The sequence below is a fragment of the Acipenser ruthenus genome, chromosome 18 (genome assembly GCF_902713425.1).
Source record: "Acipenser ruthenus chromosome 18, fAciRut3.2 maternal haplotype, whole genome shotgun sequence".
Lineage (NCBI taxonomy): Eukaryota > Metazoa > Chordata > Actinopteri > Acipenseriformes > Acipenseridae > Acipenser > Acipenser ruthenus.
The window spans coordinates 21,442,493-21,468,498 of NC_081206.1; the positions used below are offsets into that span (position 1 = coordinate 21,442,493).

A 26,006-nucleotide genomic window follows, 5' to 3' on the forward strand; every position below is an offset into this window, starting at 1 on the left:
CATAGTGTGTGGTTGTAAAATGTTTAAATTAATATTTTAAAAAGAACAGTGTAAGTTTTATTATTGCTTGGGTGAACAGAGCACTCTGATTCACTGGACAAGATTCCAAGCAGTGCTGTTGCTGAGCAGTAGCATAGTGGTTGGATCTCTATAGTCGCATATACAGGGTGGCTCACTTAGCATTTGTTTTTCCATCACTACTCTTTTCTTCAGAAATTGATTATTTTATAATCACAATTACACTTCAAGGTGTGTGTGAGTGTGAAAGTATCACCCATCTAGGCAAGTGCAGCAGATAAGAGAGTTGAATATAAATGTTTGGTTAACCACGCCTTATTTCAACCACCAGCAGAGGCCTGCTCTTGTTGCTGTGATACAAGAAATGAGTCTGCGTTCTCAGAGAGCACTTCTTTTTTATTTGTTCAGGGTAGGTGGCCATACTTTAGATATACAGTATCGGCTCATGTCCAAAGAATTACGAACACACCCTTTGTGAAAAAATAATAGTGGTTTCTGCCAAATCTAATCTCAGATAAAGCATACAATATTACACTTAGCCTGAAGCAGTCTTTCAGAGTTGAGGGGCCATTGGAGATTAGATTATTAAACTGTGTTTTCTTGTAATTTACTCTTTACCAGATATAATCTATCTTTATTTATATAAATATTTATATATTAAAAGACAGTTTGAGGGAGCAAATTCCACAATCTAGGTACATAGTTACAAGAACCTCAGCACCCAGGAAACAAAAGCCGAATACAAGGGTCCATATGTGAAGAAACGTGACGTTTATCCAAGGCACTACAAATGAAAATGAGTTCAGGGCATCGCCGTAAGTATTTAATAATTCCAGGACAGACTAATACAAATTTCAAAAACAATACTGATTTAGAAACGAGACTATACTGCTTTAACTCACTTTAAATTTTCAGTCCTAAAAAAATATATAAAAAAATAAAGAAATCTCAATGTAATTGTAATTTTTTTCACATCCAAACAAAAGTGCCAGATTGATGAATATTACTACGGAGTTAATATAACACTGCAGTGTCTGCGTATTTACTTATCAGTCTCTGCCTTCTGTACAGGAACAAGTGTTAACGTCCTTCCAGATAACGCCTCGTTACAAATCACAACTGAGAGGACCACGCAAGCAATTCACTGTCAGCCCAGCTATTGGTCCAGAAGCCATGAATATAGACCGCATTGAGAACTAATGCATATTCACTTTCATGAAAGACACAGGGTGCAACAGGAATTCATAAATTTAGTATGTAGAGATAGCACTCTCCCTAACAGACAGACTTGTTTGCTGACAAGCAATTACAATTCGTAGTGTGCATAAATGCATGTCTTTCACACAGAAACAAGATTAGAGACGTTAATGGTCAAAACAGAAGCGGATCCAAAGAGTCTTGCAAGATAACTTGCACTAAAAGCATTAATATCACTTTGTCAGTAACTATAGTCTTTGCCCATTTCAAGGATATCCTTCGTACACAGACTGTCGACACATTTGGTGCAAGGTCATTTATCAGAGTAAAGCCTCCGGTTTAGCCAACTTGCCATGCTGGGAGCCTCTGGGGAAAACTACAATTAGGCGTGCAACCATAGCACAGCTGTTTGTAATAAGCCAAGCATTCGCCCAAGGAGACCCCCAGATGCGGGACGTCTCAGGTGTCACCACCAGGAAGAGAAACTGTAATGTTAGCTTCCCTTAATGTGGAGTCTGGGTCAACTTACTAAAGACCGATTAAAGGTTGAAAGAGAACGACCATAACAGGGGCCAACAGCTGGAAATCCACTGTGCAGAATTATGCTTGGATGTCTAGGAGCTGCAGTCATGTGGAAGTGCAGTTACTAAAGCAGAAGAGTTACAATCAAGCCATTACTGTACCCTTCCTTCCACTGATCAGTCCATCTGAAGCTAGATCTTGAAGTTAGCTCACTGGCGATGAAATAGCATGGGAGAATCTGTGTCAAGATGACCAGAGATCACTACATGAAAGAAATATTCTGTCCTCGTAGTGGTCAGGGCTCTGGACTCTTGACTGGAGGGTTGTGGGTTCAATCCCAGGTGGGGGACCCTGCTGCTGTACCCTTGAGCAAGGTACTTTACCTAGATTGCTCCAGTAAAAACCCATCTGTATAAATGGGTAATTGTATGTAAAAATGTATGTAAATAATGTGTAAAAAAAAAAATGTAATTGTATGTAAAAATAATGTGATATCTTGTAATAATTGTAAGTCACCTTGGATAAGGGTGTCTGCTAAGAAATAATAATAATAATAATAATAATAATAATAATAATAATAACAACAAATAACTGTCTTCCAATTTGTACTCAGTCAAAATCAAATCAAGAGAAAAAGCTTTTTCACAGCTGTAACCTGGAAGTATTCAACAAGAAATCGCATTGTTTACCTTCCATGACATCTTCTAGTTAAGGAATTACTAAGCAACCAGTGGCGTCAAAGAAAAAACGTGCTTGAAGGAGTTCAGCCGACAGCTAAACAGATTCTTGCTACCAGTCAGCACTGTCTGACCTTTTCTCTGCCGGTTTAAACAGACTGGCCTTTTTCTTTTTTGTAAGTTCATGTGAATTCGGACAAACATGACTGAAGACTGAAGAATGACCTGCAGCAAAGGGACTGGTTCAGAACCACAACAGAGTTATTAGATAGATCTGTTGCTGTATTGTTTCAGTTAGCATTGTAAAACTACAAAACACAAGGTTGACTTAAAACAATTTAGGAGACATTTTAAACTAATAACTAATCCTTAAAAGAGTGCTGCCCAAGGACTGAAAGATTTTTTTTCTTTGACCTCTTATTAGTCCCCCTTCACTACTGGTCTGTTCTTTGCTTGTGTTTTACCGGTATATTACAATTTGGAATATTCAGATACACCAAAGACAACACAATATGAAATGCTGCTGCTGCTGCTGCTTTAGTTGTAGTTCAGATAAAACCTGTTATTTAAATGTGCAGTGTATATTACAAACAAAGCAATGCAATTTTGTCCCAAATGAAACTCTGAAAATGAAAGCATCTATTCTTTAACGACAGTTAAGACAGGTTGTGGCTACAAACAGAAATGACTCAGAAATCAGCACCCCAAGCCCTGTGATGCAAGCATGCAACAAAGTCAGTTTAAAAACACCGGCAACGTTTAGCAGTACTTTGGAACCCGACAGTTAAATCATTAACATGACTCTACCAATAGTGTTTAAGAGGCAATTAGCATCAGTAATGATTAAGAATACAATATGGGATTATAAACACTGCATTCATACGGTACCTCCAACAAAGCTAAAGTCAGACATGCAGAGCCCAGACTTGCCTAACACAGACATCTTAAACCAGAAACAATACAGCTCACTGTGGGTCAAATCTACCTTTACAACACAGTAACCAGACACCTGGGGGAATTTGGAAATTCAAACATGGATTTAATGGGGAGGGGGGTGGTTAAAGGAGAACAACCTGAATATATTTACAATTATGATTACAAATACAAGAGTTTAGAGGACAAATATAATCATTTAACTTTCATTTCAGGTTTATGGTTCACAGATAAAAGAAAATCATACAGTGATGATGAACACGTGGACTATGTTTTCATGTATGCAAATCACGGGCAAAGTGATTATTATTATTATTATTTATTTCTTAGCAGACGTCCTTATCCAGGGCGACTTACAATTGTTAGCAGATATCACATTATTTTTACATACAATACCCATTTTTACAGTTGGGTTTTTACTGGAGCAATGTAGGTAAAGTACCTTGCTCAAGGGTACAGCAGCAGTGTCCCCACCGGGGATTGAACCCACAACCCTCCGGTCATGAGTCCAGAGCCCTAACCACTACTCCACACTGCATGAGAAGCCTTCCATGACAAAGTAGCTGACCAGACCAAGGCCAAGTTAATAATCATTCATTGATAAAGTGCTAAAATGTAGTGTGGGTGTCACTAAGCAAGTCTGCTTTAATATGTAGTCTGGCGGGCTAGAAGTTCTGAGATTCAAACTATACAGACACACACAAATACACAGTACACCCTCGCTATAACACCCTTCATTATAACAAACCTGGCCCCTGGACCCAAAATAAAAAAACAAAAAAGATCATATAAACACACACTCTCAACATCCCCGTCTGAACGCACGGAATGCCACCTCCGCAGTGAAGTCTGGTCTTAATAAAAACCGCACGCTGTGTAACTATGCCTCCAAAACAAAAATAATTTTATGTTGCAACAATGCTGGAAACTATGTTGACTGCTTGAAAAAAGGAGCAAAGTGGGCATATCTCTGTCATGAATATGCTTGTTAAGCAACCATGTGGCAAAGCAAAACTGATTAAAAGAAAAAAAAAAAAAAAAAAAAACATTGGCGGAACTGATAACTGTATGTCGGGTTGGTTTGGAATGAAAGCTCAGTTTGAGATTCTTGCGTGTTGGATTAAGATTTGGTGCACTTTGAAACGATTTGTGTCAGATGGATTTTGAATAAATGTTCAGCTTCAATTCGGGATTAGTGCTTTCTGTACTGCATTTTAATTCTTTAACGAATAGGATAAAGTAAAGGCAGAATACTGCATACAAGAGACGAACAGTTACATGTTATTCTACTTTTATTCACAATGGCATCTCATTAACTTACTCCAACAGTTTATCGTTCATTTTGATTGTCCTTTTGCTATAACAAACCCCTCGATAAAACAAACAAAAAGCTTGGACTCCAACAGGTTTGTTATAGCGAGGGTATAATATATATATATATATATATATATATATATATATATATATATATATATATATATATATATAATTGCATATTTTTGTTTTTGCATATTTTTTCTATCTGTATTGTGTTAAAATATTGTCAGCAAGGAGAAGCAGAGATTTTGGTGAAGTAAGACTTGCAATCAGGCTGCATTGGAGGCCTACAGTACATGCAGGGTTTCACTTTAAACAACCTGCTAGTTAGTTATCAGCACAAAATGATTTCCTCTTGATTTCCTGTCAGAAAAAAAACCCCAACTGTCACTCAGAATAGGACAAAGATTTTCAGACAACAGGAAACTACGGTGAGGGTTAGAAATGATGTGCACACCTGATAGTAGTTCTTGATGTGCCGGACGAGAATAGTAAGGTTCTGTATCCGAAGGTTGACATCATTGTTAACGTTTCTGTTAACTCGTTGGTTCGTAGGACTGGGGTCTCTGGAGGAGCAAGATAAGAAAGACATACTTTAGATTATAAGCAATAAATGATAGACATTTGACCTTGAGTAGATTGTACACATAGCTTAGGTACCTACCTACCAACACCAGCATTTGTCCACCCGGAAATATAAGGAGATGCTTAAATCACTATTTGTCATACTTACTAACAATCACAACAAAAACATATCAGTATTGCACAGGCTTCAGCGCATAATGCTTATGACTTTATGAACACTCATGAGCTTCGCTTCACAGCGCCATGTAATATGCTTCCCCACCTCAACTGCTGCTTCAAGCCATTTGGAAGATAAAAAGGGCAACATATAAAATGTACTGTACAGAATCCTACATAGAGTGTGCAGTGTCGTTGACACTGGTATACAGTAGAGAGAGATCTCAAGGTTCACTGTTTGACTTTAAAAACATGCTCAGGCTAAAGCAAGGATACGTTAGGACATGCTCAACTTACATTTGGTACAAGCATTTATCAAGACGACACTTTGTACACAGAGCACTTTGTACAGTGTTCTATTAGGTAATCCCACAGGTCTGGCAATAGAACAGTTTACTGGATAGAGTTACAATATAGAGTTATAACAATACTAATGGCCAGTGTGAAAACAAAGCAATACATCATCAGTAACACCTGTGTAAGGCTTGTTATACAGGCATTTGTTTTAGAGGCAACCAGGACAAACATTACCAAGTAACACTGGATACCTCACACTCACTATTATCTGAATACTGATGAAAGCACATTGCTGGATGAGTGTTGCATTTCCTTCAGTTATATTAGACATAGCTCAAGGAACAATACACTGAACAAACTACATAGTAACCACAGAACTACTCTTGCATGCAGATTACCTGCCCAGGTCCATTAAATACTACTAATAATGTAGAGACATTCCCTCGATTAATTTGGATTAAATGCCACCGTTCTTGTTTTGCAATGATATTTAAAAGGTTCATGTTGTTTTCCCATTCATACATATCGTACCAAAATATAAAAAATGTAATTAAAAATGCAAGATTATTGTTATGTTCCTGTCAATGGAAAATGGTGAATGTTTAATGTGTGCGAGCAAAAATGAATATGGCGGTTGTGCCCTAACTAATCTGCAGCTTTAATTTGAATTGTTTGACTCAATCAATAAAAAGACATCACAAGTCCAGCGTTCCACCATCTCCCAACACGTCACCATGTTGTATTCTTTTACAGTCGTTGTCAAACACACGATAATAAACAAGCTCACACATTACATCATTTTTTATCTCAACAGAAACTCATACCACTCCATAAAAACGCTTTGGGAAGGAAACTCCCAGTCGTAAAGTTTACAATATATTGCATAGCCTACTATTGGTGCATTAACCTAAAGATATAACAAATCATCTGCCCACGAGGTTATATCTACCACTCAGACCTGTTTATACCACTCAAGGCACCTTCTGAAAGTTGTTTTTAGCCAGGTGGCCATTAGAACACATGTATGCGATTTAAGAGGCAACATATGCACAAAGTGGTGTATCACTGTAGAAGCCTTTGATACACATTTGACTTGCTACTCCATAGATTTATTTGAGTTAAATCCGGAAATTTACAGACTTTTCAGTTTCAGTAGCCAACACACCTATAATTAATTTTGCATCTTGTACAATCTGGCCTTACTTATACAGATACTTATACAGATATAACTTTGTATGAAATCCATCTTCCTTAACTCTATAATAAAACTCAATGCCAGCTTCAGTAGAAGAATATTGGGACAGCATAGGCAATGAAAACTGCTGCAATACTTCAGACAAAATCAGCTTCCCGTACGAACCCCTTCAAATGAACAGTAGGAATTGTGCAACTACTGCATTTGAATCTAAAGCCCCCTTTAGATTCAAATCGCTACAACCCATCTTCACATGAAAGACAGGCCCCTGACAGCCCTGGCCTCATTTCCATTAAAAAGCCCAGTCATCCTATGCAAATATGGGTATGGTTAATCCTTATTGGACTAACTGTATGCTGCAATTAACCTAGTCAAGTCAAAGTTCTTTGAGAGCAGCAACATCCTCATAATATATACTTGACCACATCTCTTCTCAGGTAAAGACTTAAATTATTTGTCATTACTGGTGAACGGATGCAAGTAGTTCAATGGGAACAGAAGGAGGGTATTCAAACCCTGACATCCAGCAACCAGAAGCTGATTAGAAGGTTGAATTGGTAGAAATCCAAACTCACTTGCCATGTTTCCTGCATGGACTCATGGATACTCGCTTTAGACTTTGCACTAAGGTTACTGAGGTCAATTAAGGTTAACTATAGTTGCATTACTCAATACAGAAGATGAGAAATAGCACAGAATAGCTCCCTGTTGTATGCTACAATATAATCAGTAACACAATTTGTTAATTCCCAAACACGTTACCATTTTATATAAATATTAAAACAATATGTAAATAAGCACACAAAATTCAAGATATGTTTTGATGTTGTGCACGGTTGACAGATATTTATCATCATTCTGTATTCAGTTTCTGATAGCCGACAAGATAATTGGAACTCGTTCACCTAATTTACATTTGTTTTGTAGCAACTGCATGCAAATTCTCAACATTTGGCTACAGAGCTCCACCGATACTGAAAGGACCCCATTTTAAAATCTATCTGTGAAGAAAATAACTTTTCCTGCCAAGTTTGTCGTCCTGCTTCTCAACAGTCTACTCTTTTGAGAATTAGGCATTGCTCAGACCAAGCCTCAACACCTTAGAGCACTCTCTGGAGAAAAGCCACTGGATTGGTACCATTAAAGGTGAAACAACATCCATAGTAAAATTTCATTTTTGACCATCGCAAATCCTTTTGCACTCTAATGAATACAAGCTGTGACCAATAAAGATACAAGAACGTATACGAATGTACCAGATTAGTTCAGGTTGAACTGACATACAGTTCATTATTAAAGAGACAGGCCAGTTGTTCTATTTAAACAGTTACTAGGCTGTCTTCCGGTTTACTGACCTGTCTGTGGTCCTGCACTCACAAACTCAGTTTACCTGCACTGTGCACATTAGCTCGGCTGAGGTGAGATTACGGTCAAAGAGAAATACAGCTTCCAGAACATGCATCTCATACAGGCAGCCCAGTCTTAAGTCAGCCTGATAATGAAATAATACTGTCTGCTTACAAGTCTTAATAAGCCTGCTTACAAAAATCTTTGAAGAAAAAAAACTGGAGCTGGATCCTATCATTTTTCTTACTTACAGAAAACAGTGTTAAATTTCACCTGCTTTTCATCGGTAAATGTAAATGACAATGGCAGCCATAAACATCCAGGCTCTTATTGAAATGTAATGAATTCATGTTTCACAGTATACTATAATCGTCATGCATGTAAAAATAGATTTAAAAAGCAGATATGTGCTCTCGAGTGTGCAGGGGTTCCTTTAGAATGGCTTCATTCACAATAGACATAGACTGGGTCAGGGTAACTTAACAGTGGTGGGACCAACATGTATTTGTATGTATGTTTTTTGTGAAGGTTAAATTATTTGTGAAAATGAGTACCAGCATTTGAATATTCTTCTCTTCCACAATAATCAAAGGAGAGAAGTGTTCTTTATCCTTGATTACAGAGCATTGCGTTTTATATACGCCAACTTACAGGGTATTAAAGGCTGCTTCTGCTGGACAGGTACATGTCAATTTAATTATTTTCCACACAATCTTAATATTGCCTACTTCTAGGCTAAGTGTTTTAGTGTGAGTCACCTCAACCAATCCAGAAAGTGATGTGCTGTCAAAACTAAAAACATCCCACGCACAGCAAAGCCAGCGGCATCGCTAGGGAGTTAAGAGGAATACTAAAAAAGTTATTTTTAAATTTGATATGAACTAGATAAATTCAGGGAACATGAAGCGAGCTATGCAATGGACTCATTCCTAAGGCCTGCGAGAGTTTAAATCCATTTGATTAACTCACGGTTTCATTTGCGGTGTATATATATATATATATATATATATATATATATAAAAATACGTCACATGAGGTATATCCACACAAGATGTAGTCTATATAGCCAGTGTAGAGCTCATGACAGGGCACTGAGAGACAATATAACAGGGCATTTTTTTTTACCAAAAAATTGGCAATCTGCAATTATTTCTCATTTTCTCCCCAATTTGGAAAGCCCAATTACCACTGCCACCCCTGCACTGACTCAGGAGAGATGAAGAGAGACACACACGTCCTCCAAAATGTGTGTCGTTAGCCGTCCGCTTCTTTTCACTGTCCACCATGCAGACGCTTCAGAGCTACAGCATCGGAGGACCACACAGCTCTGGGCAACTTACAGGCCGAGGACACCCTGGCCAACCTGAGCCCTCCCCACCCGGGCCATCCACGGTCAGCAGTGGAATAGCCTGGACCCGAACTGGCGATTTCCAGGCTATAGGCCTTTACCGGATGCGCCACTCGGGAGCCCCTCTAACAGGGTATTGTTTGGCTAACTTCCCTGCAAGTTCTGGCTTAGAAGAACAAGTTACCCCAACTGTACTGTACCAATCTCCTCAAATCACTTTTCTGCAACACCTACTATTTTTGTTTAACTGACCTGGCCCAACCTTGGTTAGCTTTCTAAATCTGACACACAGAGCCACATGTAGCGGACTTTGTAAAAAACTAAATAACACCTGAAATCTGTGGAACACACTTAGGCAAATGACTGTCACGCAGACGAGAACGTCCATATTTGGAATATATGAAAGCTTTATCTCCCTGTTGCAAGTCAGTTTCAATCACATCACAGAAGTAATGGAGAAAAGAATCTGAAGTAGATTTCTACTTCCAGCTTCTACAAAGGAGTTTGACATGCTTATCATTAAGGAATGGTAAAATATCCCCCAAAATCGAATCAGTGTAGTCCTCCCTCACCCAACACCAAGGAAGGTAAAGTTAATAACTAGGCGTACAGAAAAAACAGGGCGTGGGTTATAATGTGCAAGATATTTTCCATTGAAAAAGAAAAAAGAGGGAAATGTAAAAATAAATCTATAGTACTACAATGCTATTATTAAGCTCAGTTGTGTTTTCCATATTAATACAAAAAACAAGGGAGCATCGAAGCAAACACCTGCAGCACAGAATTATTCATAGCTCTAGGAAACCGGAAATTATTCAGAGAACCAATAATATCAGACCCAGACTTCCTCTCCCTTTATCGACAACCAAACTCATATCCTTTAATGCACAGCTTACTGGTTTTAATTACAGTAGCAGTAAACCTAGTGAACAAGGTACACAGCCTGTTAACACTATACTATATAGTATCTATTTTAACTCCTCTGGGAAGCTGCTGGAGCCCCAGTACAAGGACTAGTTTCTTGCTTAACATCTTTTGAAGCTGTTTGGGCATGCATGCTAATTTCTAAAGAAGACATTCCAAAATTATCCTGTTCAATTGTGGGTGACAATAAATGCATAACATTTCCAAAGGCTTTTATAAAAACAATTTTGAATTGTCACACAATAACAAACACCCACCATAAGGAAGCCTGAACTGTTTCAAAATTTGTAAGAAACATTCGGGTGTAACAAGGTGAAAAAAAAACCCTCCCACTCCTTTTACAGTACATCTGTTGAGAACTTTACATAAGACTGGTGCTTTGCCAACAAAAGCACAAACATTTCTCTAAAAGCTTTGTGGGGTGCTGAAAGTATAGACAAAGATATTTTTCAGACACAAAGGGTTTTAAATAATTACAAAAGCTGCATTTTGTGAGTGGTCATAGAAAACATTAAATGTTGCATGAAACACACCAAGGTATTTGCTAAACTCAATTTTACAGCACATGATAGTTGATGACTATCTTTGTGTTGATATTAGTCAAAAGGCAATGGCAACAAGTCTGGTCTAGCCCTTTTGTACAATACAGATTATACAACTGGGTTTGTATTTATTTAAAATGTTCATCACATCACAAGACCGTTAACACTGTATACAATACAAAGTGGTCAGGGGGTGGGGGGGGACTTAAATCAATTTTCTGGAAAGGCAAACTTCAGGGATTTGGCAAACATGAAATGATGAAGTGGTTTGATTTTACAAAGGAAGAAGATGGTCCACACACTGACAGCAGGGGTGGAAGGGCAGCGAAACTCCCCTCCCCTCCATGCAGTGGCACAAAAGTTTGGTTTTTTTGAAGGCCAGACAGTCACTCATCTTAGATTTTGGCTAGCGCAATGAACAACAAGTCAAGGGTGACAGTAGCATTCATCCACACCAATATCTTACATGTAATTCAAATAGATATTCATCCACACCAATATCTTACATGTAAATCAAATAGATATTCATCCACACCAATATCTTACATGTAAATCAAATGGATATTCATCCACACCAATATCTTACATGCAATTCAAATAGATATTAGCAAATCTCTGCATATTTGGCAGACATCACATTTCCTCATGGAGGTAGCCCCAAAAGTAAGGATAATTAAACACAAAAGGCAAACTACAACTCTTAACACGGGCTAAACACACACATCATGCTGGGATGCTAGTAGAGGGTGTACGTCTGGTTAATAAACCCTGTCAAATTGGACTACTATAGACTGCTGAAGATATTTAAGCCAATCAGAATGCCAGTTTTGCCGGCTGTATCCCACACACATCTTAAATAAACATACTGTACCGTGCCTTATCAATATCGGTACGGTTGACGTCGCCAGCTTGAAACAAATCATACTCAAGGTTCCTTTGCAGAGTTGCCTTCACCCACAAATTCAATTCAAATCAGTGACATCAATCAGTTACACAACTCAGTCACTTAACAGAACACGAATAACAGAACAGAGCGGACAAACAAAGGCTTGTTATTATCACAAAACACTTTGAGATGGATTTTGTGACTTGCATATTAAAAGTAAAGCCATATGTGATACAGTTATATTATAACAAGCATTTCTGTATGGGTTATATGGACACTCGTATCCAGCCTTAGTCAATTCACAGATACTCAATTTCTCTCCCTCTAACCCTATAGTATATTAAGCTAAAGATGTCTCAATACCATATACACAGCCAAGGGCGTAGGGAATTGCAAGGCTAGTGTGTTTTTAACTTCATGAGCCTTAATGTCATACAAAGACAGCAGGTCTCAATGTGGTTCAACCACCCAAGTGGACGGAAATTCATAATCTTTTCAGAGCATTAAAAGATACCATTATAGCAAACACACAGTCTCTTTAATTTCATAAATCGTCTGGTGTATCTGTGAAAAGGGTCTTGCAGTTAAGTAAAGATTTTCTCACACTGGAAATCTCAGGAAGTGAAGATGTGGTTATATGAAAGTGTAACCTTGCTAATACTGCATATATGTAGACTATTCTCTCATTACGGGTGACTTACTTTGGTACCAGAATCCTAACGTTTTTCTTTGAGAGATGGCTTTAAGTTGAAAACAGATTTAAGTCCATTTAACATAACCAAATGATATCATAGAATAGTAAATTGATGAATATTTGCTGTCCTCAAGCTCATTTATTTTATTACCCTGATGCAATGAATGCTAGTGTAGCACACATCTCGTAATTACAAAGGATACTGTTACAAACATTAATGGGTACTGGTAGAAATATGGGCATTTATACTGTTTAGACATGTCCATGGAAATCTTAACACAGTCAGCATATACAGATCAATTTAACCATATCTAACTGTACTTACATTTTCAGCATTATTTTGTTTAAGAAGACTCCATCCACCAGATCCAGGTACATGGACAGCTTGTCCTCATCCCCTGTTCCTAGTGGTCCAAATGTTTTGACCTGTAATGGAGAGAAATACAGAAACAAGATTGGTATCTTTCTCAGTGAAGACCTCACAGAGCAAATACAAAATCTCAAGAACACCACTGAAAGGATATCGACCACAATAATGTATTTCTTCATTTTAACCCAGCGGTAACAAACAAAATATTGCAAGTAAGGTCACTATTTCAAGTGTGACTTTGTTATAAACTACAGTGTTTATACATTACTTTTTTATTGTAATAAAAACAAGAAAAAAAATTAAAAAATAAAAGGAGTACTTTCATGGAGTGGAGGGGCTGGTTTAAAATCCCGGGTTGGGGCAGTTAAAACAAGCACAAAAATCAGTTCTTTATATTAAATTATTTATTTTTAATAAAACCACCACAACATGCATTTGCCAGTTCTAACATTGATTCACATTTGAACTTGACACTTACAAGTGAGCCTTTGGTCTCGAGAGATTTCTCTGGGGAAACCGGTTTGAAATATGAAATCAGATTAAGTGACACATTCACATTGTAACACATTATAGGGTCTACACATCTGCATTGATGCTGGTGCAAAGGCAGATTTCATTTTTCAGAGAGGAATAAAAAGAAGTAATCCATTAGCCATTTCCACCCCCCATTTTTTTTTCTATCTTCCTCATCTAGCCTCTTCAAGCAGGCCATCTTTATAGTTCACGTGATCATCTGTGGTCTCCTAGTGCAATCCCAGACAACTGCCAAAGCAGAAAGAGGTTGAATGACTTTCCCCAAGGTCACCAGACAGTCTGCGGATGAAATAGGATTCAAACACAGTCTGCCTTGGTCACAATCGTTTTTCTTAGTTACAACTTGTGGTAGCTGTACCGAGATGGAGCTTGCTTAGTCAGTAGAGTTCATAAAATGTGTGGGTCAGAAGATCACGGATCATGTATGTATTCTTTATAACGGTGTACAACATTAGGGAACAACCACTGTGAAGTCAAGAAAAACGTTCTCCATTACAGTATGCATTTTGTCTTTCACTTTCATTTACAGATGTCTTAACAAGAGATTATGGAGGCATCATACTGCTTTATTTCCTAGAACATCCGTTTTTTATTTTTATTATTTCCAGAGCATCCCTTGTGTGCATTTCCTTTTCGAAATGTAGAAGTGCAGAAACGTTGTCCCTGTTGACACTGGTAATTCAGACAGACTATTGCAGCTTTAGTATCTCACAAATCTAGGTTGTCATTTTAGCTACTGTAAGTTCAGCAATAACTTTGCTATTAAAATAAAATTATTCTCCTCTTATTCTATTAGTAGCGAATCCTGCGAAACGGTGATATGAACATCTAGATTTGTATTAGCCTGGTACATTTTGATCCTTTTTTCATGGACGTAACTGCAGCAGTATCTTGTGTTATCGGAGATAGTAGTTCTGACATCGTGTTTTGTTGCTGCTCTTGGTTAATTCCACTTGACCAGAACATGAGGTTGTTGTTATATCTAAGATACAACAGTTTACCATTAAACATAATGCCGATACAACCATAGGGGTATCCAGGATTGCTATAAAGAATCAGTTTTCAGTCATTTTTGATTGGTACTGCGAGCTTTTAGGAAGAGACATTCACAAATCCTTTATTAATCCAATTTAAAAAAAAAAGGAAAACCAAAAAAAAAAAACTTACCTTTCCTAAATGTAAAACTAACAAACTCAACAAGCATTCTGTTTGCTTTTTTACATTCGCTACTAGTAAGTAGATATAATGTTGGTCAAGAACTGCTTGTAGGATAAAAAAAGGACCTTCTTTAAAATACAAGTCAAGAGTGAATCATGATCTGGAGGGTTATATACATGACAATTGCATATATCTTGATTTTATCAGTCATACACTGGAATGCCCCTGTTCAATACTGAAAGTATAGCTTCATCTATTTGTATATGTGCATGCTAGGCACAGCAGGAAGGCCTAACACTTTTCTTTATTTTGTTTGAGACAGCGTTCGTTGTTCAAACCGTGATGAGGATTTTAAAGGAGCTAGTTTTGTATTTAGTGACATGTCTTCTCCTGTACAATATGCAAGTATTTAATTGGCCTCTTTTCAAAGAGGAGTATGGGGTTTTAAACCTTAAGAGAATGATTAAGACTGATTTTGAAAGAATTCATAACCAGACTGTACTGAGTGATAACAACTTTAATTATGTGTATTCACAATGCAACTTACTACATATTATAATTAACTATCAGATGAAATGTCTAATGTGACCAGGCAGGGACTTTTACTAGGATTATGTACAGTAAGTGAAAGCCAGCGATTAGCCATGCTTTTAATGTAACATGTATTTAATGACAATTACAGTTCATATATCAGAGATTCATTTATCAATGACTATAAATTGTTTCTTTATCAAGCATTTACTGTGTCTCATTGTGGTAATGTGAGACTGATTCATGAAACAAATGCTCTTATTTCATACAAGTAAATGTATCTTCATGACGGTAACCCCTAAACCTAAACCCTCACATACAGACACAAAAAATATGAAGACTTCCTGCTTACAAGCTTTGACAGCATCAGCTGTGATGCCATGCAGAAACAATAGGGTGGAGCTTTGACAGAACACTGCACAAAAAAGGATGTGGGTAATTAAAACTGAATCTCCCAAAGCACACAGTACCAGTACCTATCCATCCTCTTAAGTTCTCACTTTAAGCACCAATTCATAAAGCTAAAAAACACTGTTCTCTTGAGTAAGTGTGTAATCCATCATAAATTTATACCTACACAACAGGTACATTAAAGTCTATGTAAGTTTTAATCTACAAAAATAACTAGCTGAATAGGATCAGGCGGCATACATATGTAAATCTTTGGTTAAAAACTAGCCACCTGCATCCTGTCAGTATTATATACATGAGGGCATGACATTTTTGAATCCCGTTACATTGATTTAATCTTGCATCACTGTGATTGGTGGCGTTGTGGTGCCCTTTCACAGTATTCACCGATTGGTTTAAAAAATGTATACGTTATGTTGGAATACACACCACAGACCAGTTAAAAAGATTGGGCAGTCTTATTTGTTCCTGCCAACCTTGTAGCTGCAATTCTCAGTGTATCTACAGGTCAAACTTGACCAGCACTCACCCATGGCCCTGGACACAAGGGTTCTCCAATATGACAGGTGGTCTTCTACAACAGGTTTAAATGAACGATGACTGTTCTGAAAGCAACTGGTCTTTTTTTATGACATGTGGTCACCTCTAACAGGTGGTATTTAAGACCACTGATAAACCCCCAGTTCCTCAAACACTCAATGGGTGACCAAACTTCACTATCAGCCAGCGCTGGTATACAGTACAGCAGCATGACATGGTGGACTTTGTACAGTATGCTGCCCAGGGCCAAGCAGCAGTAAGTTTTTGATCTACTCTGCAAATACATGTTTGGAGGTGTGGTATTAAACATGCTCATGTCAAACACTGTCATGCCTCAAGTGCATATCCGATTCATGTCAGCCCTATTCTTCTAACTGCTTTTCTTAACAAAGAGTGCCCTATATTTAAATGTTTACTATTGTTCACATCCCAGTCAGCCTCTGGCATTTTAACCCTTCAGGTCATTGGTGCATGGTGCTATTTTTGTCCTCCAAGGTGAAAAATAATTGTCATTTCATTTTCAAATTGTGGGACAGGGGATTACATTTCTGCAATGACGTTTGAAATATAGAACACACATTGCTGTGTCATAATATCAAATGAATATTCCTTTCTTTCTTTTGGGGACTTGAGATCTGAGCAACGTGCAAGGCCTCTTTTTTTAACTTCTGTCTCAATTGTGACGCGTTCTACCCAGGCCAGCTTGGCAGTGAATAGAATATACTTTCTATACTGGAGCCAGTAGCAAATGAACATTGCCAAAGGGGAACAACGGTTTATTCAGCACTCCAGCCCAGATTCGTGTTTTGTTATGATACTCATGTAAACTGAATAAGCTCACTGTGTATCTAACCAGCCAAAATGAATGCTACCGAAAATGAGAAGGCGTGACATATCAAAGTGGAAACAAATTCTTCACCAAACAAATGTTTAATTACACAAAATAATTCACCTGCAGGTTAGGTATAAGAATTGCTTCGCACATTTTTTCAAGTTGGATTCCAGGCAAATGTTAATATGAAGAGAACACAAAATAACTGAATTCTCAACATGCTGAATAAAAAATGTGTTTGATATTACACAAAAAGGGGAAGCAATAAACCTGTCTACTAAATAATACACGAGAATACAATATGTAAGTGCATTTTGGTAACCAAATTATTAATAATGAATGGCCATGTGAGTTATTGTAGCAATCATAACAATTATATATATGCCATGGAAAAAATTAGAGAGCACACATCATAGACACATTTTAAAATTATATAATCTCCCCGAACAGGGCTATTGTGAGTTTTCCCCAGAAACACCACTGGGCTGTTACTACTGCTTACAGTGTTGCAAATCTACTTGGTGCATTAGATACAATGCGACAGTAAGATGGTTGGACTTTTAAAGTTTATCAACAGATGCTTTACTAACAAAATGAAGCATGTAGGTCACCGATCAAGAGTTGCAACTGAAATAGGTCACCCACGGTATAGTTTGTATTCATTTTTCTATGTTTTTGGTGCAATGTATGGTCTGATCACGGACGGTTAAAATGTAATGTATCGGGTTTTAACTGCAATAATAATAATAATAATAATAATAATAATAATAATAATAATAATCTTACCCATGTCACCAATGGACACTCCAAGAAGTTGCCCATTAATTCTGAAACCGTGACATCCATTTTTTAAAAAGATAACTCTTCCACTGAAGACGAAAGTCCAGGATCGATCACTGTATCACAAGAATAAAACTTGAAGCCATGTTGGAATAAATATGCTCTTTTAGAGCACAAATACTAACAGGCAAGTCAGAAACAACCGCTGAACCACTCGACCATCCTCCACATGCAGTCTGCGGATCCTGCTGATTTCCTCGAAAATGCTGGAGGTAATCCACAGAGAAATTTAAACAAGTGCAAACCCCAAAACAGACACTACTTTCTGCTGCAACTAAAAATAATTATTTAAGTAGCTGCAATGCACAATACCCAGGGAAACTAGACAACAGTGCAAGGTAATCGACTTTGCAAGAGTTAACAAAGACTCCCATTGCAATTAGTCGAGTCGTTTGATACAAAAAGTTTAAGTTTAAGAACTAATTCCATTTGATTTTCTCTTCTGCATCTTTTTTTGAACAACTGTTTTAAATTAAAAAAAAAAAAAGTTTAACGCAAAAGTTCTTAATAATAATATACCATTAGCATCCTAAAAATAATACTAAATATATGTATACTGTACAGCAAAGCGAGTGTAATTTTGAGCAAATTTAAAATAATCCTATGAATGATTTCAGAACAAAAACAGTTCGAAACAGCACACTAGTCCCCCTCCACCTTGCTACTGCCTCGCGCTCCTTCTCGTTGCATTAACCTGTAACCGCATGAACAGTCCCAGCTACACTGACCAACCAGAAACCAAAGACGGGTACAACTGTGGAAAATAAGCCAATGGGTGACCTTCAAATACGGGACTTGTCTCTTAATGACGTAACCAGAAGCCACTGCATTGTTAGTGCTGTGAGTGCTTAGAACAAAAGAGGAGGAGGGGGGGTTTTAAAACTTGTGTATGAGAGCGCCCACTGCATTACACTGCTGTAAGGAATATAGCAGGTGTATTCGAAGGAAAAAGATTCAATATAATATATACATTTACAGTGTGATTATATAGTAATGTTCTACAATATTAATATATTAACTGCCTCTCGCCCCTTCTCATTGCATTATATATATATAATATAATTTATTTATTTATTAGCAGAAGCCCTTATCCAGGGTTACTTACAATTGTTACAAGATACCACTTTTTTTTTTTTTTTTTTTTTGCAGAGATTAATATCGATTTGCTATATAAATACTACACTACACAGCAATACCATACTATAGAAAGAAAAAAATAGTATTAGATATTTAACGTAGATTGAAACTGTTACAGAAATACATTTTAAAATGACAGATAAAAAAGGGACAAAAGATAATGTTATGTGTAAAAAAAACAAAAAAACATGCCTATATAATTTACTCATAGCTGTATGACATAAACTCTGAAATATGAGCCTCTGACATACAGGAATGTGAACAGTTGTGGTTAATAATAACAGCACATTAAGTTGTAGTTGCTGAGTCATGCTTGCTGTCTTTTCTTGCTGTTTAAGCTACCATAGTGTAAACATGTTATAACAATATGTGGGCAGGCGAACCAGCAGCTCTGAAATAAGATGTTTAACTTCACAGAAGTGTCTAACATTAGGCTTCCTGCATTCTTTCTTTACTATACATCAAGTTACTAAAATAAAACAATTCAGCCCTTGTTGGAAAGCGATGCGGTACAAGTGTATTAGGGTTATACAGTACAATATAGGGCTGGCACAGGTCATTTCACAAGAGAAATGGACTGTACACGAAATGTATTGCTATAGATGTGTATGCTAGAAACAGAAATAAGTACATTTAGGAGAAGACAGATGTAAGTGTAAAACTTAGAAATCCTTGTTAAAATGTCTTAAATACAGTTACATCATATTGGGTATACTAATAGTTTTGATCTAATTTAGATTGTTTGGCCAAGATGTTTTTTTTTTATATTATCCTTTACATTATTATGTTTGGTCACATAACACATATAGAGACAACTGGTCACTGCTTGCTGCATGAACTGTACTGTATGTTGACAGAACTTAAAAATAGAAAGCGATTCTTTGTTGCCTTTGTTATGTGGTGCTATTAGAACATAAGAACATAAGAACATAAGAAAGTTTACAAACGAGAGGAGGCCATTCAGCCCATCTTGCTCGTTTGGTTGTTAGTAGCTTATTGATCCCAGAATCTCATCAAGCAGCTTCTTGAAGGATCCCAGGGTGTCAGCTTCAATAACATTACTGGGGAGTTGGTTCCAGACCCTCACACTTTGCAACCCTGATTTTAAACCTAGAAGGACTGAACACACCCCAGTGTAACCATGTCCACTTCTAAAAACATTTGATACGCCCTCACTGGAAATCACATATAAACAGCACTGTATTCATAGATTGAATCAACCTCATAGGGTAACAGTTGCGTTGTTTGAAAATACTTCTGTTAGAGAAAATGCTGACCTCTGTTGGTGAGATTCAAGGATTGCGAATATTAAAAAAAAAAAAATATATATATATATATATATATATATATATATATATATATATATATATATATATATATACAGCTCTGGAAAAAATTAAGAGACCACTGCACAATTATCAGTTTCTCTGGTTTTACTATTTATAGGTATGTGTTTGGGTAAAATGAACATTTTTGTTTTATTCTATAAATTACTGACAACATTTCTCCCAAATTCCAAATAAAAATATTGTCATTTAGAGCATTTATTTGCAGAAAATGACAACTGGTCAAAATAACAAAAAAGATGCCGTGTTGTCAGACCTCGAATAATGCAAAGAAAATAAGTTCAGATTCATTTTTAAACAACACAATACTAATGTTTTAACTTAGGAAGAGTTCAGAAATCAATATTTGGTGGAATAACCCTGATTTTCAAGCACAGCTTTCATGCGCCTTGGCATGCTCTCCACCAGTCTTTCACATTGATGTTGGGTGACTTTATGCCACTCCTGGCGCAAAAATTCAAGCAGCTCGGCTTTGTTTGATGACTTGTGACCATCCATCTTCCTCTTGATCACATTCCAGAGGTTTTCAATGGGGTTCAGGTCTGGAGATTGGGCTGGCCATGACAGGGTCTTGATCTGGTGGTCCTCCATCCACACCTTGATTGACCTGGCTGTGTGGCATGGAGCATTGTCCTGCTGGAAAAACCAATCCTCAGAGTTGGGGAACATTGTCAGAGAAGAAGGAAGCAAGTTTTCTTCCAGGACAACCTTGTACTTGGCTTGATTCATGCCAAAGCTGCCCGATTCCAGCCTTGCTGAAGCACCCCCGGATCATCACCGATCCTCCACCACATTTCACAGTGGGTGCGAGACACTGTGGCTTGTAGGCCTCTCCAGGTCTCCGTCTAACCATTAGACGACCAGGTGCTGGGCAAAGCTGAAAATTGGACTCATCTGGGGGTGCTTCAGCAAGGCTGGAATCGGGCAGATTTGTCTTTGTGAAGGACGCATGAATCAAGCCAAGTACAAGGTTGTCCTGGAAGAAAACTTGCTTCCTTCTGCTCTGACAATGTTCCCCAACTCTGAGGATTGGTTTTTCCAGCAGGACAATGCTCCATGCCACACAGCCAGGTCAATCAAGGTGTGGATGGAGGACCACCAGATCAAGACCCTGTCATGGCCAGCCCAATCTCCAGTGGTCTCTTAATTTTTTCCAGAGCTGTATATATACAGTATATATTTTTGCACCTCTTAATAGCTTGTATAGCATTGTTACTGACCTCACATCAGTGAGACCATTGGTCAACACATGAAGTGATTAGGTGGCAGGAATCTGAGGGAACATTTAATCTATAGCTTTACAAGCAAAGACCTAAAAGATATTCAACAGAAGAAAAAAGTGGGACCAGGGATAATGTGGTTAATAATAAAAGGGATTTTAAAGAGTCACTTTGTATGATTAGGGAATATTATCTTAACTAATGTATTCTTCTTGATGTTTATATCCACATGGTATTATTTTCTCTTTCACAGCTCTTATTAGCACTAACAATATTTTGTTGAAGATCTTTTGGTTCTTTTCTTGTATTTGATTCAATTTGGAAAGTGAGAATATTTCTTTTTAATGAAAGGTTTTCTTGGTATCTAATCACTTCATGTGTTGTAATTCAAACTCACTCTAATGGTCTAGCAGCTGTATATCCATCTATCTGTTGTATTTGGAATATTTTCATATTGTGATGAAAATATTCTCAGCAAAATAAAAGGTGGACAGGATAATATTAACCTAATATTGAGGTAAGAACATGGACTTCTTTTTAAGAGTGTCCTGATAGCAATTTCCACTCACAAGTCGGGTTTACATACAGCACAGACAGACCAAAAGTAAATGAAATCACGGGCTGTTCCCACAGTACCTGCGCTTGCACCAGAGCTTTAGACAAAAGCACGAGGTAATGTGACACTAGACCGAAACTCGCCTAGTTTATCAAAGCCTGGACTGACTGTCTGGTAGTGAAATGGTGATTAATGACCATGGGCATGTGAAATAAAATAGCTCAACAATTGGGATTTTGCTGGAAAAGAAATTGCGACAATAGGTAGTGCATCGAATGCAGAAATTGCAAGTTAGTTGAGTTACTGTTGTAACAGTGACACAGTGTTCTCTAATATTCTTAAAACGAATCGAAGTAAATGTGCAGTGACTAGGTTGTTAAAACAAGCCCTTCAGTGACATTCATCCCTCTCCACTACTGGAAATACAAAATCACAACTCGCAGTAAGTTTGACATACAGACAGATACCTCTATACACACATATTATGACTGTCTTTGGCATGTTTCATTACAATTGGATAAGCAGTTCTTTAGATAGAAGTAAAAATGAAAGTGCGACATACAGTAAGGCTTTTTGACTGACATCCTACATGTAACCACTTACTGTGATAAACTCAACAGCTTGTGTTAAATAAAGCTCTTAAAAAGTTTGATCACAATTGGACAATTGATTCTCTAGATATACGCAAAACTCTAAGGTGTTTGGGGGGCTGCTCAAGTGGTGTACTTTAACTTCTGAAAGTGAATTGAAAAGTTCATCTGAAATTTTGCACAGTGAGAATCCTACTGGATCGAAACAAAGGGTGGGAATTACACATTCAAATCTTTGGGTCTACAGCTTTAAATTGTTTTTCAGAAGACACCAGTTATGATCTTCTGTTTTCATCCATGTCATACATCTACAACAAGCTGCTAAAAATCCATTAAAAAAAACCAAAAAGCCAGCTTGCAGACGATTGTGAGACAGACTGTTCACCAAAAACCCTGCTAGACAGTCAATATATAATGGGAATGAGTTCATTAACATTATAGACGCTGCCATTGATCGGACAGGAGGGCTGATTCAGCTCTCCTGTGCTCTTGGTTTCCATCACCCCAGCCTGCACTGACACTGCCTCACAGAAAGAAAGGCCCCATGTGCAGGCCAGAGGCAAAAACACCAATAAGATATGTTAAATGTTCATTGCTTTTTTAATATACAGGATGATTGTTGTATCCAAGTGTGCTTGAGAAGAAGATGTTAAAATAAATGATAGAATAAAGGGCTTGGAACAGCAGGAATGAATATTCTTCATGGGTACAAGTATTTGTACCATCAATGCAGGTTTCCTCATTTCAGTTGTAATATTGCATTTCCTCTTCAGAGCACACATTCATTAAGGAACCTATTTAAAATCTACCACTACGGCTAGATAGCAAGGAGAACTGCTGTACTTGCCTTAAAAAAAGTTTACTGTGGTACACCATGGTAAAAATATAACGTAGCATGATAAATCACAAGATAACATGCAGAGCACTAGCAGTGGAAAAACATGTACATTTATGTGAAAATGTGTATATAGTTACCAGTTTACTTAACCAATAATAATACATGTCTATGGTATTAGATGATATGATACTGCTCTTCCTTTACTGTTAAAATCATCCTGTCTGTCTTTTACCAAATTTCTTCATTAACATCTTTTAGTATGTGTTTAATGTAAGAGGAAGGCAACAGTTAACCAATCTGCTTGTTCGACTGCCCCAGAAATCCTGTGCGTTCCTCCCTTTCTGTCCGCTGAACTGTTGGCCCATGTCTCTCGGCTGTTCAGCCTCATCAGTCTGTCAGTGTCTTTAGGTCAAGCAAACAACAGGTCAAAAAGTTGTTAATGATTTCCTGTTAGTGCAGCCTTGTTTTTATTGGGTGTGTGAACAGCAGTATGCCTCAGATTCCATAGCCTCTGGAATCAACATCTGGAATGGGTTCAAGAAACAGTAGCCTACTTATGGTTTATGGTGGCAGACCGACAGCCAGATGAAGTGATTCAATTAGAACACTGGAAAAATTGCACAAGTGGACATACAGAGGAATTGATACACATTGAAAAAATAAGATCGTTGCAAGAGAAGCTTATTTCTGCAAATGGTGATTCCATTAAGTCATAATTATTGTTTACAATCTATCTTCATGTTGCTATACTATATTAATTTAATGATTTACAGATAAAGTTTGAAGGTTTGTTTAAGAATCCATTATATATGAACCTATGTAGTTATTTATTTATATTCTAATGTAATCATTCACATAAGTTGCACATTTTGCACTACACAGCTTTTATCCCCATTTCGTTCACTTCTACAACTTTTGCCAGAGCATTTGCAAAATGAGGTATCAGTTTATTTATTTTTTATTCAAAATGAAAAGGAAACATGCCAAAACATTTGAGAACTAATTAAATAAAATAAAGATAAAAAGGTGCAGTTGGGAAGGAAAAAAGTCAGTTATTTGGTGTTTGAAAGCATTACTGTTCAGTGCTTTTAAACAACAGCGTTGTTCACCACCCTTAGGCAGTCTCCTAGCAACCAACATAAGCACCATGAAAACCACACCATTCAAGTATCCACTAGAGAGCTAGTTCAGATCACAATGAAAGGAACTAGCAAAATAAATAAATACAATAAAATAATTAAAAAAAATAGAGCCTAACTCTTTACAGCAGGGTTATATGGATGAACTGAGGTAAAGGTCTTCCATTTGTCTTTATGTGAGCAGTTATTGGAGCAGAATGGAGTAAATACACCGTGTAACAATTTTTTTTTTTTTTTTTTTTTTTGTTCCTGGGTAGTAAGTGTTATTTCCTAATTGCTTATGCCTCGAAAGTATAGAAAATGGCTATTATTCCCCACAAACGTTGCTTTTGTGACCAGGACAGTGATATTTTGAAATGTACCTATTTTCCAGAACATTCCAGATAGATTCAGTGCTGTGTAAACTTGGAGTAACTTCTAGAACTTTCCAGTAATATAAATAGTAGTATAAATACAGGGGCCTTAAGCCCACCAGTTCAGTTTAGTTCCAGCTGCCTAAGTGGATACATATCTGCATTTTTCTGAGATGGCATCAAGAGGCTGCAAGCATCCGGCAGACGCATTTTGCTATGTCTGCGGCCAATTTATCAAGACAAGAGCGAAAAAGTACTCCGTGGAAGCATCTGCTAAGATGTGTGAGGCCTACAAGGCATATTTCGGCATGCCTGTCGGGGATCAAGACAAACCCTGGGCACCTCATTTCACCTGCGAGCACTGCAAAAAAAACTCTGGAAGGTAAGATGGACAATTGTTGCTCAGAATTTTATGTTACAAAATTTGTTAATTTTTAAAATTGTAAAAGTTTTTAATTTTAAAATGTTTTACAATTTTCAGTGTTATTGAAAAAATATATCATATATGAAAAATGTTGCGAGAATCTTACACATTAGTCATGGGTGAAATAAATGTATTTTTGTAGGATGGTACAGAGGGGAAAAGAGAGCCATGAAGTTCGCTATCCCAAGAATTTGGGGGGAACCCACTGGCCACTCAAGCAACTGCTACTTCTGCATGGTGGACCCTTCCAAATGTCGGACTGACAAGAATGCACCTGCTATCACGTATCCGGACCTTCCTTCATCCATCGCCCCGGTGCCACACTGCCATGAGCTCCCCGTACCCACTCCTCCGGAGAGAGAGCAGCCGTCTTTAGAAGAGAGCAGCAAGTCAGAGAGCGAGGAAGACGTTGTAGATCCAGATGACAATTTCAGAGGTGGAGCTGAGGAGAGAAACCCATACTACCCCAACCAAAAAGACCTCAACGACTTGATTAGAGATCTTGGTCTCACCAAGTCCAATGCCGAGCTTTTGACGTCTAGGCTCAAG

The 26,006-nt window shown here is 37.5% G+C and overlaps 1 protein-coding gene across 3 annotated transcripts in view; it reads right to left on the reverse strand.

Moving 5' to 3' along the window:
* Positions 1-18,682, reverse strand: part of LOC117418631 (protein Daple-like) — a 63,045-nt gene extending 44,363 nt beyond the window's left edge. For all 3 annotated transcript variants that reach the window (XM_058991501.1, XM_058991500.1, XM_058991499.1), the window contains exons 1-3: positions 17,801-18,682; positions 12,964-13,064; positions 5,122-5,230 (exon numbers count right to left, since the gene is read on the reverse strand). In XM_058991501.1, the coding sequence (XP_058847484.1) occupies positions 5,122-5,230; positions 12,964-13,064; positions 17,801-17,860 (270 nt within the window). In that variant the 5' untranslated portion in view covers positions 17,861-18,682. The remainder of the gene's footprint in view (positions 1-5,121; positions 5,231-12,963; positions 13,065-17,800) is intronic.
* Positions 18,683-26,006: the final 7,324 nt, after the last annotated feature.